This window comes from Nuphar pumila, chromosome 15 (genome assembly GCF_984573655.1).
Source record: "Nuphar pumila chromosome 15, dmNupPumi1.hap1.1, whole genome shotgun sequence".
NCBI lineage: Eukaryota > Viridiplantae > Streptophyta > Magnoliopsida > Nymphaeales > Nymphaeaceae > Nuphar > Nuphar pumila.
The window spans coordinates 26,629,849-26,651,280 of NC_143263.1; the positions used below are offsets into that span (position 1 = coordinate 26,629,849).

General features: G+C 35.9%; 1 protein-coding gene across 1 annotated transcript in view; it reads left to right on the forward strand.

Moving 5' to 3' along the window:
* The first annotated feature begins 15,673 nt into the window (after positions 1-15,673).
* LOC149814896 (mitochondrial dicarboxylate/tricarboxylate transporter DTC-like) overlaps positions 15,674-21,432 on the forward strand; it is a 33,110-nt gene continuing 27,351 nt past the window's right edge. Inside the window, exons 1-2 of the mRNA XM_089990032.1 lie at positions 15,674-15,933; positions 16,386-16,469. Of these exons, the coding sequence (XP_089846158.1) occupies positions 15,820-15,933; positions 16,386-16,469 (198 nt within the window). The 5' untranslated portion in view covers positions 15,674-15,819. The remainder of the gene's footprint in view (positions 15,934-16,385; positions 16,470-21,432) is intronic.

Genomic DNA, 21,432 nt, shown 5'->3' on the forward strand with positions numbered 1-21,432 from the left:
ACACGAGATATTTTTGTGGGGCCCGCAATTATTTTATGGGACCCACATATTTTTGGGGTTTCACCGATATTTTTTATGAAAAAAATTGAATAAGCCATTCTCTTCGTCTAGATGAGACAAAGCGGATTTTTTTTGTGGAATTCTCTCATTTTGACAAATGAGTGTGATATATCTCTTTGAATATTTTGAATGTATATCCCTAAGGATATACTCCTCCTAAGTATAATTGGCTCTGCGAAATTGCACTTAAGGTTAATACAATGAAATTACCTAAAATACCTCATATTTTTATTAAGAAGTTTACTAAAAAATTATGGATCTTACATCACTGCCCCCTTAAAAAAAAATTATCCTCAAAATTTTGTTGTGGGTACTATGTGAATAGCTTGGGATATTTCTCCTATATATTAGATTGAGGCTCCCACGTGCAGTCATCTATTTCATAATATTGTCATCTCACTTTAACAATTGGAATGACCTTTTATCTAAGCACTTGTTCCTGACGGTCCATGATCTCTATAGGTTTTTTTTCTACAGTCATGTCTTTTCTGATGTCAATGTTCTCATGTTAAATGATGTGAGAAGGGTCATGAACATATTTTCTAAGATTGACATGTAAAATATGTTGTGTATTTGAGCATATTAGGGTGACAATCCTATGTGGTATGTTGTCTCTCTGATGCTTCTCAAGATATCGAAGTGATCGACAAATTTGGGACTTAATTTCTCATTTTTTACAAAGTAAAAAACACTTTTGGTTGGAAAGACTTCAACAAAAACCTTGTCTTCAACTAAAAAAATGAGTTTCCTAGGTCGTTGGTTTGCATAGCTTTTCTGTCAACTATGGGTGGTGAGTAGTTCATCTCAAATCATTCACTTCCGGAGTGTAGTGCTTAAGCACGATGGGTAAGTCTAAATTTTACTCACCAATTTTATTTCAGTGGATTGACAATCAACAAGGCCCTTCATACACGGCTTCATACAGTGTCATCCCGATGTTAGCATGATAACTATTATTGTAAGCAAACTTTGCCAATGTTAGGTGTGAATCTCAATCTCATTTCCATTCCAACATACATGCTCATGGCATATCTTCTAGAGTCTGTATGATGCGCTCGGATTGTCCATCGGTTTGGAGATGAAATGACATGCTAAACTTCAACTCCGTCTCCATGGCTCTTTGCAACTACTCTTATAAATGAGACATAGACTTTAGGTTGCGATCAAAGATAATCAAGACCGACACTCCATGCAGTTTAATTATCTCTCTAACATAGAGCTCTGACAGTTTTTCTGTTGAGTGATTGGTATTGATTGGCAAGAAGTTAGCAGACTTGGTAAGTCTATCCATGATCACCCAGATTGAGTCATATTGTCTTCTGTATTGGGGTAATCCTACGATAAAATCTATCAAAATGTCTTTCCATTTCTATTATGGAATTTTGATCCATTATATAATACCGCTATTTCATTGATATTCTATCTTGACTTGCTGACGGGTCAAGCACTTTGAGACATACGTAGTCACATTTTTATTCATACCCCTCTACCAATATTTTTTTTAGATCTTTGTACATTTTGGTGTCTCTTGGGTGGATGGTATATTTGTTATTGTGCACTTTTTGGAGTATTTTTTCATTTAGCTTAGGGTTACTTGAGACCCATAGTCTTTCCTCTATCCATATACTCTTGTTTTCCTTTAAATGGAAAAGGCATGTTTTTGAGCCCTTGCTTTCAGCTATATATGCTGATGTTCTTGATTTGTTCAGCTATGATTCAAGTGAGGATCTCAGACTACATTGTTAGATTCAACAATTGAATCTTTCCTAGATCTACTAGAAAAGGCTTTCAGTTAGCGAAGTCTTCGATAAACTTCAATTGTTATACAAGGCTGACAAGAGCGCTGACAGCCTTGCTGCTAAGGGCATCAACCACGATATTCGTCTTTTTAGAGTGACAGGAAAGCATGAATTCATGGTCTTTAAGAAATTTCAGTCATCGTCATTGTGACATATCTAACTTATTTTGAGAGAAGAGTTACTTCAAGCTTTTATGGTCTGACATGACCTAAAACTTCTCTCTATATAATTAGTGTCACCATATCTTGAGAGTGAATACTATAACGGTAAACTCTAGGTTATGGGTTGAATAAATTTTCTCATGAATCCTCAATTGCCATGATGTATACGGCATCACATTTTTTTGTTGCATCAACACACAACCCAAACCCGTTTTCAAGGCATCAGTGTATGTCATGAAGCCTCCCTGACTAGAAAGTAAGGCAAAGACAGGGGTTGAAATAAGCCTCTGCTTAAGAATTTAAAAACATTCCTTACACTGATAGTTCCATTCAAACTTGACTCCCTTCTTTAGGAGCTTTATAATTGGTAAGGCAGTCTAGGAGAAGTCTGGTATAAATTTTTGGTAATATCTGACAAGGCCCAAGAAATTGTAGACGCCAATGATATTCTCTTATTGTTTTCAATCCAACACAACTTTCACTTTAATAGGATTTACAATTATTCCATTTTTGAATATCATATGTCCAAGAAATATCACTTTGTCCAGCCAAAACTCGCATTTCGAGAATTTGGGGTATAGCTTGTGTTCTTGAAGAGTCTTCAAGATAATCCTCAAGTGCTCCTTGTGTTGTTCTTTGCTTTCAAAATAGATAAGGATATCATCAATAAAGATGATGATAAAAGTGTCTAAATAGGGCTAGAATATTCGATTCATTAGGTTCATGAAGGCAACATGGACATTAGTGACTCCAAAAGATATAAATACAAACTCATAATGGTCATACCTCATTCTGAAGGCAGTCTTCCTCCTTGATTCTGAGTTGATGATAACCAGATCTGAGGTCAATCTTTGTGAACACTTTTATTTTCCAGAGTTGATCGAATAGATCTTCAATCGTAGGTAATGAATACTTTTACGATTGCCTAGTTAAGCATCCTACAGTAGATACACAACCGTAATAATTCATCCTTCTTCTTTATGAATAACATGGGTGCTTTCTACAGTGATACACTAGACCGAATGAATCCTTGCTCCATTATCTCTTTCAGTTAGCCCTTCAGCTCACAAAGCTCTGTCGGTGCCATCCAGTAAGGTGCTTTAGAAATTGGCGTTGTTTCTGGTAAGGATTTGATCCCAAACTCGATCTCACATAGCAAAGGGAGTCCTGGCAACTCTTTAGGGAATACATCAAAAATTTTTTTGCACTACTTCAAGGTTGTCACAAGGCGTAGAAGTCAATTCCTCTATCGAAAGATTGACCAAAAAGGTTATACAACCCTTCTTGAGGTGCTTTTATGCTTGCAATGTTAATATTACTCGTTTTAGCAGAACAAGTTTGAATATCTTGTATTTCACCTTAGGTAACTCGAGTTGAGACAATATGACTCTACCCTTGTTGCACAAAATTTTAGCATGGTTCTGGGTTAACCAACTCATGTACAAGATGATGTTGTATTGTGTCATGTCGAGTAGGATAGCTCTAATAGGCAATTGTTACCCTACTATCTCTACGCCTAGATTCTTTTTACATTTAGTGCAAGAACCCAACGAGTTATACACTTTGATAATTTTATCCATGGGTTCTACTGAGGTATGAAGTTGTTTCATGAAATCGTTACAGATAAAAGTGTGTGTGACCCCATAATAAAAAAAGATGAAAGCATAATGCCCATTAACAAGTATGGTACTTTCAATTAGGTCATCATTTATGAGTTGTTTGGCTGATACATCGTAAACATGACCCACCGTGAGTTTCGTTGGAATGGAGGATGCTGTTACGGTTGTTGTGAAGGTCCTATTGATCCCGTATTTTTTCATCGTTCATCTAAGGCCTTCTTGTTGCAATCCCTCATGTAGTGGCCACATTTATTGCATTATAAACAATCACTCATTTTTTGCCAGCTAAAGTTGGATTGCTAGCTAGGCTAGACGACTCTTTTTTTTTTGTGTGTCCTCATGGTCGGTGGAGTAGAGTTCTTTCCTCATAACTCAGTCTTACGAAAAGGTGGTCGTGACTCCTGTCCATTAAGGGATGACCTCTTGTTGTTTTCGTCACTTGTTGTTGGTTTCTTTTCGACGATCCCTTTGGATCGCTCCTAGTCTATATTTATTTTTGAAGTTGCTGCTATGGCAACATGAAACGTTTACAACATGCTTGTTATTACGCAAGATCACAACCCTTTTTGTAGCCCATGGATGTACTTACCGGCTCTCTCCTAGTTAGTCTCGAACAACGTTGAGCAATACCACTCGAGGTTCTAAAACTTGGTAGTATAGTCGATAATACTTATACTACATTGTTTCAATTCTAGGAACTTCATCTTCTTTCGGTTTCTAGTGTGTACAAAAAAGTAATTATCCAGGAAGGTCCTTCGAAAATCACCCTAAGGGATGACCTCGTTCTTAGAAAGCTAGATTAACTTGGTGGTATTCTACCACTTTTGTGTGTTATCTTTCAGTCGGTAGGTGCCAAAATTGGTTTTTCGTTCCTTCGGCACTGTTAGTACTTGGAATGCACACTCAGCTTTCTCGATCCAGCTCTCTGCGCGTTCTGGGTTAGCTTTGCTGACGAAGACCGATGGGTCTAACTTGAATTTTTTTACAAGTAAACACAACACAATTAAGAGATGGGTTTCTTTTTTGAAGTAAACAACCTTAGATATAATTGTTTATTCATATATTGCCTTGGTTTGGGCACAAAGTTATATGTCAAAGATGGCATATTTGGATTGTGCTCTGATGATATTTGTGTATGCTCTGGTGAAGTCAGGGTATAGACCAACGATGCTTGTTCTTACTGAGGTATGACAGGATGATAACTTGGGAAATTCGAGATATCAATCGATGTATAGAATGAGTTGTATGCCTTTTCTAGGCCGTATAGACCATGGAGAGGCGTTGTCATGTGGTAACTTGACAAATTATAGGCTGCAGTAGTGAAGACCCATTTGTCTCCTCCCAAGCTCGGTATTCTCATCAAAGTTGATAAATCACTACTTTTACTGGAGTTTCAGAGTCCACAAATATGCAAGGTCATGTCCTTAAGACCATACATTGCTCATCGACCACCGTCGTGGGTGTGTTTCTTTTGGCATTCATTGGAGGAATGTCGTTCCTTCCCGCAAAACTGGCAATCCTCAAAATCGAAGGGACAAAGTCATTGGCACCGATTCTAAAAACCTCCCAGGTCGTGAGTTGCCATCTATATTTAACAAAATATTTTTTTTAAGGTTAGAATCTTGAAAGTAATACTTACAATGTGATATCGTGAGCACTATGGATCTTGAACTAGGTTTACCAAACTAGGTTTACCAAACTTAGGTTCTGATACTAATTTTGTAACGCTCGAGATTTTCAAAATAACACTTTGTCCAAATTTTATGGATTTTTTCTTTATATCAAAATTTAGAAAAGACTTTAGCTGCAAAAATAGATGATAGTCGTCAATTTTAGAAGATGTCGGGTGGGTTACAGGTATGTGGATAATCACACATTATCCACCAAAATATTTTATTTAAGCAAACCAAAATAAGTTATTTATCATAAACAATACTACTTAGTAAAGTAATACTAGATAAAATGAGTTTGTAAATGAAATATCTAACGAAGTCTAGAGAAGCCCTCTATCTTGATGTCACCTTACTCTGCATCTCACACTACAGGTTTAATACCTGTATCCACATAAAATGGGGTCAGAATCATTCCTGGTCTGATAGAAAAACATTTTAATTCTAACAAGTATAATATATTGAAGACATGAAGGGTCACTCCACAGTCATAGTTGAAAACATCATAACTCAAGTCTCCATGACTTAGCGTATAGGTATCTCATAGACCGAAGCAGAAGCTCCTTGAGCCTAGTTTAGCCATACGAATATAATTTGGGTCCTTCACCCGATCTGTTCAATAATGTTCCGAGATCAGTACTTTACATAAGGCAATGCATGAATAGTATTAACATACATTCATTCATTCATTAGTGTACTTATAACTAATGTATTGTTTCGATAATTATATGTTCACCCCTTCGTACGCGGAAGAACTTAACTTCAACATCAAACTCAGCCATCTGGGTGTTTCTTATGCCACATATTTTTGTACCTAGACACCTGAATGACACTGCCTATAGCGGGGTGACAAATTTTTGTTGGGAGAACCCCCACTAGAGAAGTTTGGATGTATCATACTACTGTAGTAGCATGTTCAACCCCTAGGTCTTAGGGATAACCCGATCTCCTAACATCCGAGTGATTAGGAGACCACATAAACTCTTTGGTTTATAAGATAAAGTATGTCACTTGAGACGGTATAATCATCATCTTTATTGATAAGCATAAGTCTTGAAGGGGTTTGATGACATAATCTTTATTATTAGAACATCGAGCGTCACATAGGCAACCAATATATTATGCATAAAATAAAATATGAACCCAACCCCAACCAGTTTTTTAAAGCACATGTCGATTTTCATGTAAACAGGGACTATCGTTATGTTTGTTTATGTGCATGGAGACATCACTCTTAGTGCCTATGACCTTTATGAGTGCTTCACCCCTTGCGAGTAGATAACCAACTATGGAACAATGATACTTACGAGTACTATTCTTATAACAATAGTTTACATAGGCATGAATAATCAAGGATTACTTTTGATCGACTCCTTGAAAGTATTTAGCCACAACAAGCACTAACCTAATAAGGAGCAATAAGTACTCTAGCACAGTGGCCCTTACAAGTATCATGTCTTTGAAGGCGGAAATGAAATGAGCCATCCTTGCAGGGTTTCAATAATGAGTGTATCATCGTGCCATTCATACTAGCTTAGGTGAGTATTTTGCCAGAATTTTTGGCAGCATCTCTTATGTTTTATAGGGAAAACACTACGCTTGTTTGAGGGCACAAACATGTCATTTAGGATTCGAGTAATCATTTGCCAGAAATTTAGGGTAATCGCTATGTGTACGTTACATCTCTCATGGTTTCTCAAAAACCTATGCCTTAGTTAGAACTTACACTCGTAACTTAGATGTTTATATAAATACGGTTATGAGCAAATATGAAACTTTTTCAATAGGGGTTTCTTCACCAAACAATGTTTTGAACGCGATAAGGCATTTGAATCGCTTTGAGCGATAGGGATTAGTCACCCTTTGTACCCTTATTACAACATAATTATATTTATTAAAAGTAGAAGTCTGTGCACATAACAGTGCGACGACAAAGTAAATAGCGTAAAGCAGAAACCTGTGTACATAACAACACGATGACAATGAAAAGTGCATAAAGCAAGGCCCATGCTTAAAATCATGCATCAAGCTAAGTAACTTGCATAAAAGAATGTATATATATAGTAAATAAAAAAGTAGTCGTAAAGATACATACATGAATACCGAAATAAGCTTGCAGTGACCTAGAGGTCATGAACCAAGGAGTAGGACCTTATGACACATAATTCACTATAAATATCAAGAAGTAGTTGCAATGATATACATGTTAATATCGAAGCAAGTTTGCGATGGACTAGAGGGAATGAACCAAGGACTAGGACCCAATATCGTTTAGAAAGATGTACGGTAAGGAAAATCCCACTGTACACGATAGTTATTTCAACAAATATAATTTAAAATAGGGAACGACGTGAAAACCTACCAAAAATCTGGTAGATGTGGCTTAGCGCAAGCGTAGAAGCGCTCTTAGGTTGTGGCCAACACGTCCTTACATCTGATACGGTAACAATCATGACTTTCTCGTGTAGAACCAGTTAAAGTAAAGAAACATGAAAAAAATCTAAAGAGATAAAGCTATTTTATAAAGAGAGTCTTCTTTTAAAGAGTGAAAAGAGATAAACTAGAGATAGGGAGAGAGCGAGAGAGAGGAAGGGTAGAGAACCCAAAATCGTGAACGCTAAAAAGGGTGCCCCCTCTTCTCTAATTATCGGTCACTAAGTAGGTCTTGGATTTGGATATGGGTCAGATTCAATCTAGATCCAAATTCGAGAGCAATTACTTAGGAGAGAAATAATATAATGACTTATATATCCCTATGGGACCCACTATTTGCTTTTATGGGATATTTATATGGGACCCACGATTATTTTATGGGACCCACATATTTTTGAGATTTTATAGCTATTTTTTATGAAAAAATTATGTACGCCATTCTTTTTGTCTCGTTAAGATGAATTGATTTTCTTTGCGAAATTCTTATACTTTGCCAAATGAGTGCGATATGGCTCTATGAATGTTTTGAGAATATATCCCTGAGGATATATGTGTTCTAAGTATAATTGGCTCTATGAAATCCCTTTGTTTTGCACTTTAGGTAAATACGTTGAAATTACCTAAAAATACCTTATATTTTTATTCAGACGTTCACTAAAAGATTACAGATCTTATAATTTTTGTCTGCAGTCCCTCTCTTCCCTTGGGCAAATGTTTGAGGTAAAACTGCCTCCTTTGCAATCTGACCCAGAGCACGCACATTTGATTTGATCTTTGGCTTCTTAATGCTAGTCGGCTTACTGTTTTTGTCTGCAGACCCTATCTTCTCTTAAACAAATGATTGAGGCAAAATTGCATATGTTGTGCACTCTTCACAATCAGGGGCAACTCTTTTTACTGAGAACCATCAACATCATTCACCACCTCAACATCTTTACCTACTATCTTCTCCATAATCATATCCACCTCAATCATGGCATCCTCCCCTAGCTATTCCAAAATCTTCTCCACCGTCATTTTTTAAAGGACAAAAAAAAGCTTAAATTGTGAATCGTCGCTTTTCTACTATCGAAGCGTCATGGTAAAAATTGAAGTATCATAATTAATGTTGGTAGAAACTTTCAAACAAAAAATGGGGAGGTTCACATTTGTCTTTAGTAAATTTGCGAATATCATGTGCACTATTTGCGAAGTCTTCGTTCTATGCAAATTTTATGAAAATATATGTGAAGTTAAACTAAACCAGGTAACTTTGCAAATAGTGGATGAAGTTCACATATATTGTATACAAATATTATACTAATTTTGCATATACCTCACAAACTCCCTTATCCTCACAAATATTGGTCATTGTTCGCTTATATTTTATAGGAATTTCCTCATCCTTGCAAATATTAGTCATTATTTACTTATATTTTATGTGGACTTTTTCATTCTTGTAAATATTTATCATTTTTTGCCTATATTTTGTGCAGACTTCTTCATCCTTACCAGTTTATAGTTTAACTGTTTAAGAAACATCATTCACTTACAAAACATAGTTTATAGATCATATAATATTTAAAGAACATCCAAATCTTATATTCATAATTAACATAATTAAAGTTTGGCATTTCATACAAATTTATATTCACTACTCAAACTAAACTCCCCATAATTGAATATTCTAATACATTGCATTTATTCTATTTATATAAAACTGAATATGCTCATACATTGCATTAATTTCATTTATTAAAAAAAATGAGTTTGCTCATATATTGCATCCATTTTATTCATTCAAAAAAATTAACATACTTATGTATTGCATTCATTTATTCAATATTGAATTTGCTCATACATTGCATTCATTATGTTTATTCGAAAAAATGAATCTTCTCATACATTGAAAATTGAATCTACTCATACATTACATTCATTCAAAAACATGAACCTACTTATACATTGTCAGTTGTTCTTGCATGAATCCATAGATCGGGATCCATATCGTTGGCATTCCTTGCAAGCAACTACAACTACTAACTGATCAATGTCAATTATTAGTCATCTATTGGTTTTCTATCCCACCCATACCATATGATTGAACTCTGACTTTCCAAACATACCTGTGTGAAGTTCAATTCTCAGTTTTTGCTCAAGTACTGCATATACAATAGAATAAATATATCACAATCATACATGTAATAATCATATACCAAGACAAGATATGCCTAACATATGCATAGAAGACATATAAGTTATTTAAGGAATTCATGAAACAATTCTTAACAAATCCTAAATTTTGCAAAGTATACATACTCTTAACATACTATTATTTATGCTTTTGCCTATTGTGGACAACTTTACTACATACATGATAATTGTATGGCATAACATCTTTGTATTTTATTCTTCATCTTTTCATTTTAGGTTTTTCTACTTTATTGACCACTTTTGGTGGATACACATGTACAAGAGTCGATGAAGCAATGCATGAGTCATTATCCGCCATCAGAAGGAATGGATATGCATTATATGCAGCTATATATAATTCAACTGTAAAGAACTTGTTGCAATAATCTTCTGATAGTTTTTCCTATACAAAATGCATGTGATCACATAAAATCTCACTAACTAGACACTCTTCACAATAGCATTTTTGGTTGTCAATACTAACATTGCAGTTGTGAGATTGTTTGCGGGCTTTGTACATATGTTAATGGCGATACACTACTTGCAAACATAGTTGTTGTGCCTTTTTTTTTAAGTTTATCTAGCTTTTCTTTTACTTTTAGCACCACAATACCTGATATATGTTGCACAATTTTTTTTCTTTTTTAAAAAGTTTCATAAGCATGCAACAAAGCCTTTCAATAAGAGAAATTAAGGGCTTGTCACATATGGCAAGAATCTACAAACTAAAGTGCTTTATTATATTAGGCGTTAAACACCATATATTTTCACTGGAAAGTAATTGTTAGCCTAATGTTTCGGTTTCACATTAGTGACAACATAATTGTATGCAGTTTCATCTTGCTCCAAATTTAAAAAAAAAATAATTGTACTCTCTTTTCGTGGTTGCTCAAGTTGCACTTTACCAAAATACACTGAATGGTGAACCAAATTTCTTAGAAATTTTTTAATCAAATGCTTCATGTAATATTCAACACGATATGTAGGTCATATGTGGAGGAAAACATACTTTAGACCTTCATGCCTATCTCGGATAACTATAAGTTATATTCCTTCATTATATTTATTGAAGCGTATGAGTTCTTCCTTTAGATGCTTCAAAACCAATGCCCATGTATCTAAAAATATCTCACCATAATGATTAATACTATATGCCGACAATAATATACTATGTATCTTTTTTTGAGAATGTGCCATCTACTATAAGAATTGGAGGACATCCTTTCAAAAACCCATTGATGCTTGGATGGAAGGATAAGAACATATACTAAATCGATATTTTCAATACATCTTAATGTACCCTAATGATCCTTGGTTAGTCTTTATCAAATGATTCAAATATTCGATAAGCATCTTGAAAGACTCTTTGAATGAACCATACTCATCCACATTATTCTTGTCTGTAAGTAACCTCCATACACTACAAGAAACCTGTGGATTAGCGACGACCTAAATCCATAATCCATCGCTAATTTGTCGCTAAACAGTTTAATGTTGGATTAGCATCGAATTAGAGACGAATAGCTTTCATCGCGAATTTTTTGATGCTATGTAGCGACAAAACTTATCCGTCGCTAATTTGCGATGGATTAGCGACGAAAATGATCCGTCGCGAGTCTATCACTATTTTAAATTAGCAATGGATAATATCCGTCGCGAGTCCTTCGCTATTTTAAATTAGCGACGAATAATATCTGTCACTAATCCATCACTAATTTAAAAAAAAAAAATTAAAAAAAATCTTGCTGCCGGGAGGTATTCTGGCAGCAATAGGCTGGACTTGGAGCGATTCGTCGGCGGCGACGGAGGAGGAGGACGACCCACCACCGGATCCCAGCAAGCCGTACTCCCTCGACCCCAAGATCTCTGATTGGGTCTCGCAGAGGTCGGAATGGACCGATCTCGTTGTCGACGGCCATGACAGAGACGAGGCCGGTGTCGGGGCGGATGACGTCGCGGAGGCAGTCGAGGTCGAGGAGGTCGTCAGAGCCGACGGGGAGGTAGGTGGCATGGAAGCGACCTGCTCCCTGGCGCGCTCGACTACCTTGTCCGACTCCCAGTCGTAGAGGTGAGTGCGGGAATGGGGGTTGCCGAAGTGGCCAGTGAAGAAGGGCAACATCGCGTCTAGCACCCGCGGATCCACTGACGACGTCGGCTGCATGTCCAGGTACAACGGCTGCCCCGCGATCCGCACGCCCTTCATCGAGATTCCTCCGCCCTCCTCTGCTGCGTCGGAGTTGGGCGACGACAGTCCTGACGGTCGACATCGTCCAACAAGATCGTCCGGTGAGCCTTACTGCGGCGAGCATGAGGCTCGGCTTCATCGACCAGCGGGAGCACGAGACTCAGTTTAAATCGAACATCAGTTTAAATTTCGAACGGGGGAGAGAGGGAAAATTTCGCGCCTTAGGTGGGACAATTTAAATCGAAAATTAGCGAGAGAATTTTTCCATCGCTAAATCCGTCGCTAATTTCCTACAGTTTTGCAGTGAAAATTTTTTGTCGTCGATCTGTCGATAATTAGCAACGGATTTGAGATGGAATTTATACCGTCACTAATTTCAAAAATATTTCAAAAATTGGCGACGAATAATGTTCTCTCGCTAAGTCCGTCGCTAATTTGCGACAGAAAAAATCCGTCGCAAAGATCCGTCGCTAATAAGGGTTTTCCTTGTAGTGATACCTTTAAGTGTCTGTTGTCATTCATGATTTTTTTTAGAGTTATTTTGGTTAATTGTGCATGTATATATGAATAACACCTGAAATTCGCTTAAAAGAAACTTTTTTTACTACAAGGTTGCCCAGTGATCCACCACATGTGTACTCATTTTGATACTTCTTCACTTGAATGAACCCTTGTCCGTGCACCTTTGTCCAATAGATCTCCCATAAGCAATCAACCGTCATTTGCAGGTTCTTTCTCGTGCATATGTCTGTAACTCTGTTATTACAGCTCTTTAGGAATTTTGCTTTGTAGTTATTCCTAATCACATTATCTTTTAAAAACCCACGACAACGTTGAAGATCATTAAACCTTTTGTCGAAAGCAATTTCTCAATTATTTGAGCCTGTTGTTAGCCACTGCAATTTTTATAATCAGTAAGTTGTTCATTGCTCAAGTTGTCATACAAACGAGATGCCTCCGTTTTAATGTTTTTTAATTGATCTTTATTATAGAAAAATTTATCGAGTGAGAACCTATTTAACCACCTCTCATTAGTATAATAATATAAAACAATTATACTATCAAACAAATGTTTATATAGGTTATACAACATACCAAGGGTTCAACTTCTCAAATGCCATTTGTCATATGTCATAATTGTCTTTCTCTTTTACCATTAACATAGTATAGTCATCATCATCGATTTATTTGATTTTTCAACATCAACATGATAACAATTGCCATTAATTGACTGTTTAGTTGAACAAAGTAAATCAAAATTCATTGTATCTATCACTTTCATTGCGTTTATATATTTAATATTCTTCATTCTTTTTAACAGTTGGAGGATCACCAAATTCTTGGGCTCAATAGATGGTGCTTGAGATAGATACACTTTTTTCACTTCTTTAGCTTTACGTGCGACTAAATAAACGTCATAACAAAATAACATCGATTTCACATCATCATCTTCAAACACATCTATCCATATATGTTGGTTATCTAGGTTCAAAGAAAAAATGTATTGAAAGGTTATACTCTTTCACATATCCAATTTTACGAGACATCAGAGTCATAATTTTTTTATAGCTACTGTTTTTTTTTTAACAATTATAGATCTTCAAGTAAAGTGATCAGTGTTATTATAGTGTACTCAAACAATTTTAGAGTCTATCATTCACTATCTACATTAACTACACAACATATCATTTATCTAATGAAAATAGCATGTTAGAAAAGACCATCCATATACACTTAATACATTCAATTAATATAACCTATAACAACCACTTTAAAAACCAACTACCCACAATAACCCATTAACTCATGTTCAATGGTTGTGTACAATAAACCCTAACCCCATTACACCAACACAATAACATCGAATATTAACTAAAGGACAAACAAACAAATATAAACCAACTACAATACAAACAAACATATATCTATAAAAAATTCTAAAGATATTAAACCCTAAACGGTAAATTCAGTGACAATTATTAAATAAAACACAAAAAACATAAAAAATATCTACAACAACCAAAAACAAATATACATGCATTGATTAAATATTCATATCTATCAAAAAAAAGTTTGGAATGAAATATAATAATATGCATATATATATATATGTATATTGTTCATATGAAACTTAACTTTCAACCTAACTAGGAAAGTCAATGAGAAGGATGATACCACAACTTCATCTGAATGCAACAAAAAAATTTGCAACTCATCGGAATGGGAGAATGAAAACATTTAGGGTTTAAAAAAAAAGAGTTACGGTTCTTTCTAGAAATAAATGAAAAAGAAAAATAAAATGAATAAAAAAAACTTTATATATGATTCAACAAAGCATGAAAAGTGACACAGGTTCGTATGCCAAAAATTTGTGCAGATCGATATGTATTTATGGATCTCTTGAGAGAAAATTCTCATATTTGGGAGGAACACATATTTGGAGGAACTTCGCATATTAGGAGGATATATATGCCCACTTAGTTAGGTATTTGGAAATTTTGAGGTTTTGGTTTAATAGGATGTTCTCAAATATTATATATGATTCAACAAAGCATGAAAAGTGACACAAGTTAGTATGCCAAAAATTTGTGCAGATCGATATGTGTTTATGGATCTCTTGAGAGAAAATTCTCATATTTGGGAGGAACACATATTTGGAGGAACTTCACATATTAGGAGGATATATATGCCCACTTAGTTAGGTATTTGCAATTTTTGAGGTTTTGGTTTAATAGGATGTTCTCAAATATTATTATGCAAACTTCTTAAGACCTTAAAAAAAATAAACATGAAAACCTTTTAAGTGGGAGTTTGCGATACATGATGAGTAAAGTGATATTCCTGACAAACTTTGTGAGTTTCACACATATAAAGGATAAAAAGGCCTAACAAAGTTTTTTATTTGCAGTTTAATCATGCAATTTTGACAAATTGTAAGATTTTTGAAAAATACTATATTTTTCCCATAAAGTACGATCATTTTTTTGATTATTTGCTACACTATAAACTTCATGAATCGTGACCACCATGATAGTGATGAACATGTTCATATCATATACCCTACCATGATGATCGTAATATGCATGTCATAAGTCATATGAATCATGATACAACATCCCATTCTGTTGGTTTGGTTTCAATCTCACGTTGTTGGTTTGGTTTCAATCTCACGTGGATGGTGGTGGTTGGTTAGACTGAGAAAGACATTACCGACCACAAAATAAGATCATCGATTGCACAAAACAAACCCCCAATCTCTTTAGAAATTGTCACATGTACCTTGCATTCACCATTCACCACCTCAAGCATTCTTACCAAGAATAGCCTCAATAATACACAAAATACTACCAACAAAACACCTAAACACAATAAAAAAAGAAATTTAAGGAGTCCCTTTTTGTAATTACGGGAACAGAATGCACCTGCCACGTGTATGTAAACTTTTGGCTGACAAAGGGGACACGGTTTACGTAATTCTTGTGTAAATTTTCATGACCAATCGTACGTAATAGAACACGAGTGTCCCTGTGACGCAAATGTGTAACGGTGGGATTAAAACTCGAGAGCATCGGTCCGTTTTTTCCTTCACTTGTTGGGAGAAGGGTTTGCTGCTTTTGCCTCGACGAATACAACGTTTCTTGGGCTCTACCATTCCTCTCTCCTCTCCCCTCAACGATCCTCCATCGTTTCTCGGTCATCTTGCTTGCAGAAAAGCGAGAAATGGCGGAGGGGAAGCCCAAAACGGGAGCTTGGCAAACAGTGAAGCCGTTCGTCAACGGCGGGGCGTCGGGGATGTTGGCGACATGCGTGATTCAACCGGTCGATATGATCAAGGTGACCCATTTTCGCCATCTTCTGTTTTTCGCGTTCTTTTCGAGATCTTGGGTGTCCGATTTTTTCGCGGTTTATTGGGAATTTTGTGGGACTTGGTTGTTTTTTGTGAGTTTGGGCGAGTTGATTTGGGCCTGGGAATGGGCTATGGTGATTAAGGGCCACTGCCCATATCTTTTTTGTTTCGATTTAGGTTTTTTTGGTTAGATCTGTGTTTTGTGACGAAGGAGTTGCTTTTATGTGTTCTCTATGGTTTGGTGCCTCTCCGGATCTGGAAATTGTAGTTTTGTATAGTGATTTCATGCTTTCATGAGAAAAATCATGTTTTTGGGATCGGTTTTTTTTTTTTGGGTTGATGATGCTCTCTCTCTCTCTCTGGTTTCTTTAACGGATGATTTGCAATCAGATGATTGCTATAATATTTTCTTTTTCTGGTGTTGAATTCTGATGTGTAGGTTAGAATTCAATTGGGTCAAGGATCGGGTTTGCATATCGCAAAGACAATGTTGCGGGAAGAGGGCGTGGGTGCTTTCTACAAGGTCTGCTTCTTGCTTTATCTTCTACAGGATGCAACTAATCTTGATTTGTCTGAAATGCTATTGTTATCTTGAGGAAAAGTTATTGATTTTTTGGATCGACTTGTGTGGCACGTTCAATAGCAAAAAAGAAACATGAAGAATACAGTGTGTGAAATTATAAGTAAAATATATTTATGATTTGTTTTATTATATTTTTCATGTTTAGTGGTGTATCAGCAAAGTTGGTGTGAGTTGTTGTTTCATGAGATTTTGGCCAATAGTTTGGTGTTGTATACTATCAATATTTTTATAGATAATAATGGCTATTGGAGTTACGAATTTCATGTTTTCTCTTGATAAGTGATATCATTATGTTAAGTTATCTTTTCTTTATTCATTATTTGAAGTCAGTGTACTAGGGTTGTGGGATTTACCTATCGTGGCCATGGTTTGTGGGGAGTTTGAAAATGCCTTTTCTATGCTGTCGATGTTTCATGTTGTTGGATTTAGTTCTTTGATTGAAGATATGTTAACGCTGTGTAGTGCTCACCTGGCATGCATGACATGTACATTAGTTCCTTTTCTTCTTCTTATTTTCCCTATCATCACAATACAATTGTTCATGAATTATATTCACAAGTTATATTAGCCAGTTCTTCAGATTTATTATTTCTTGTCAAAACAATAAGTAAATGAAGTTTCAAAGCTCAAAGATGCTCTTCCATTGCATGCACAATCACGCGGTGCACTCACTTTGGTGTTGATGGCAAAAAATCTCAAAGTTTCATCTCAACTTAGAGATCTTTTTGTTTGAGCCAACCATGTTTGGACATGCGCATTTAGGGTCAAAGCTGGTGAATGGTCTCTATTGATCTAATTGGGTGGAACTTTGTTCATCTACCTGACTCAGAATTGTTCACTTCAACTTGTACCCACTTGTATTGGTTTGGCCTGGGTATGAGTGCTTTGACTCTCTGGAATCTCCTTGTGTCAGGCACTCAAGTCCACCGTCAAATGTTAAATTCCTATGGTCTGCTTGCCCATGTCAAGATATTAATGTATCTGCCAGTTGCTAAATTGTATGGTGTTGACTTTACAAACATGGGAAACTGTTTAATACTCTTATCTGTATCTATCTAAGATTCTAAATTTATCATTGATTATAACCAGGTTCTTTAGGGACTTGAGTTTTAGGATTTATGATCAGATATTACATGTCCTTCAGATATTTCTGACCCTGGTGCTTTTGTATTTGGTTCTAGCAGTGTTATCAAAAATGTGCCTTGAGGCTCGCCTCGCCTTGAGGCACGGCCCTCTGTGCCTCAAGGCGCAAGCTTGAGGCGCAATTTTTTTTTTTACAACAAGAATTCTGAAGCATATATGTTTATTCTTTTGAAACATTTATGCTGCGAAGTTGGTGCTGAATCATACGCATTTCCTAAGGCATTTTCACCGTAAACATTTCTGCTGCGAAAAGATAAATTTTCCCAGGGAAAACTCCCTTCTACGATCATACCATCACTTCCCCTTTCATCGATTAGTAAGGTGCTGAATCATACGCATTTCCTAAAGCATTTTCACCGTAAACCAAGGTTTTAAAACCTGTGACTCGGAACTCGACTCGTTCTTTATTGACTCGTGACTCGGCGGGTCAACTCGGTGACTCGGACCGGGTTTTGTTAACTTTTGATTTTAAAAGAAAAACAATATATAATTTGTCTCAAACCATGTTTTTTAGTAAACATATTGTCTAAAGAGTTGACATAATAAAAAATTGCAAGTTCAGAGTAGAAAAAGTACAAACTTCTTCATAACAAGGTCACATGGAAAGATCAAGTTACATGAAGAAACTTCTTCATAACAAGCATGTCTTTGGTATTCAATGAAGGCCCCATGTAACTGAGTCTAGAAACATACTTAAACTCAAGTTTCTAAATAGAATGGTTTAGGAATTTCAGCTAAACTTCCCCAGAAGACACCCTAGCTTTCTAGTGATCTCACCTCATTGAGAACAGCAACACATCATCTTGCATAAAAAGCCAGATTGAATTAGTTGCAACAAGGTAAAACAACAATAAGAGAATGAATCACCAGAAGAAATTCCAATTATGACCAAGGGAAATGCTGTCACATGGATACATGTACAAGCATATTGTACAAGATCAGCACAACTGGTATGATATGGGTGTTTCTGTCAAAAAATAAGGATGCTAGGGTACAGATTGTTATGCACAGGTGTGATACAGACTTTGTACAAAAATGTATTTTTATATACAATGAAGGATATGATATGTGTTCATAAAACAACACTCAAAGGCGCCCAACACCAGAACATGAAGTACAAGCACCGATACGTGTATGCTTCACTTTTTTGTTAGATCTTTGAATCATTTTTTTTTTGCCAATATGTTTAATCAACACATAAAGATTGATAGATTATTGTATCTTTGAACTGGTTTGTCTTGTAATTTATTATTTATTATTAAATTGTTATTTTGAAATACCCAAAAAATCAAATTTCAAATATCCCAGAACTCGGCTGAGTCAGGCCGAGTCAAGGCAAGCCGAGTTTACCCTGCTGGGTTGACTCGCTGGAGGGCCGAGCCGAGTCACCGAGTTGACTCGGCGAATTTTAAAACCATGTCGTAAACTGAAAGAAGAATCACTATCTTCGATTTTGAGAAAAATGAAACAAACGATCGAGTGGGCGAAAACTCAAAGCGCTTACTTTAGGATCAAAGAGCTCAGTTGTCGACAGAGCTCTTGCGGGATGTTGCCAGAAGACGCAGGATGCAAGTAAACGCATAGCTTCGCTTTCGAAACCCTAAGCGCCTTCATCAAAACAGCTTATCTTCCACTTCCCTCATTTGGAATCCAATGAACTCAAAGCCCTACGGCTCTCCCCGCGGGGAGCACTCCTCTTCGATGAGATTGCCCATCGGTAAAGGCGAAACCGAGCGATGATTCGTTGACGATGCAAAAAAAAAAGGACAGAAAGATTTCCGAACTGGCGCCTCTCTTAGGCGAGGGTTTCCGAATGGTAATCGGCCGGAGGGGCGTGGAGGTTCGGTGGGGGATTTGTGAGGGTTTCTTGTTGGCGCTTAGAAATTTTGGCTCCCACCTGAGTGAGCGAAGGAGCCGCGCGCGTTCTGGAGGGTTAGAACATAGAAGGCTCCCTTTGGCCTCCGTAGAGATGACAGCGGGTCAGGTATAACCTGAATCCATTTTATCGGATTCGGTACTAATTTTGCGTTGAAATCTGAATCCGAATCCGAATCCGAATCCGAATTGGTTTAAGTGTAAATACTGGGTTTTGGACTAGTTGGATCCGGATTCAGTTTTGCCATTTTCATCTAAATCTGAATTCCACTAGGTCAGTTCAGTCGAACCTAGATCCGACCCGTTGACATCCTTACTTACATTTCGTTTTATTACCGTAGGAATAAGTCAATGCATGAGTCTGTTTGCAAAGTGAGAAGCGAGAATCTAAGAACGTACATGAAGTGTGAAGCATTTAAGAAAAGTAATGAAAATTCAGTAGGGATAGAAAATAAATGTAAGGAATGCATAAAATGCAGTTAAAGCCTTTATTATTTTAAAACTTGTTTTTTAAAAAATCATTGCATGCATAAATTTAATGTAAAAAATATACAATTAAAATACCAAAGTACAATTCTTTTGGCATGAAAAACACATTTCCCACATCAGGAGAATCCATTTTTATATTAGGAAAACAATATTTTTCACTTTTTAAGAAGCTTGATTTGCATAAAGTTTTCAAAGTGTGATATGCTGAGTTTCCTCTTATAAAGTGAGTTTTTAATCGTTGTAGGAAGTAACTATAATTTATGTACAATTAAATTTTTTTTTGAGGCTTACGCTTTGCGCCTCGAGGCTTACGCCTCGCCTCAGATTTTGGTGGATCGCCTCGCTACGCCTCAACGCTTTTCACAACACTGAGTTCTAGTGTTTACAATGGTTTTATTTGAGTGAGCTTAAGTACGAGTCTTGGCAGTAATTATCATCTAGCCATAATTGAAAATAATAGAAGTGGATGGTTCTTATTATATGTTAGTAGTAATCCATGGTTCTTATTGTGCATTACTCAAGGTTGTAAGTATCATATCATTATCCGTATTGGTCGGGCCCAAAGTAACACCGTATCGTATCGTATCGTAAATTTTTAATAAAAGATTTTATTTTTTTTAAATCTAGAAAAATCAGAAAATTTTAGCATAAATTATAAAAAAATCATATCAAATAAAACTATGATGAATTGAACAAAATACAACAATAAAATCACATATGAAGGCAACTACATAATTTAAATTAGTAACAAACCATGCAACTGATAGCTTTTAATGTAAATAAAAGACAACTACATAATTTAAATTTTAAGCACAATTAAAGCCTTACATTTAACCAACTAACTAACAATATTAAATTCACATTCCAGTTATACTAAAATGTCATAAGTCATAACTAAACTATTAAGAATTCATAATAACTAAAAAAATTACATTTAACCAACGTCTTACATGCCAATCTTTATCTCTAAAGTTCTAAACTATAAAGATCCTAAAACTAAACTATCTTCTAGAGCCTATTTGTCAAACATCAGGATAATATTTCTTCAATTCTGCATCCAACTGCTGATCGCTGATCTCTTTATGTTAGGACATTTTTTTGGAAAGTGGATCGTCATCATCATCATCTTCAGAATCTAGAACAATGGTTGAAAGTCCTTCATCTTTGCATTTTTTGCAAAATTCTTATTCGAATTTCTTCTAGTTCAACAGTAACATCAACACGAAAAGTGACAAGAATAAATGAAAAATCACATGGACATATATTGTGGTCGGTCCACCTATAATAGCATCACAAAACAAACATCTCAAATTCAATGGTAACCCTAGTCGTTGTACATCATCAATGCTTGTGCAATATTACCATGTGGGATCATCTCTAATATGACATGAACGTG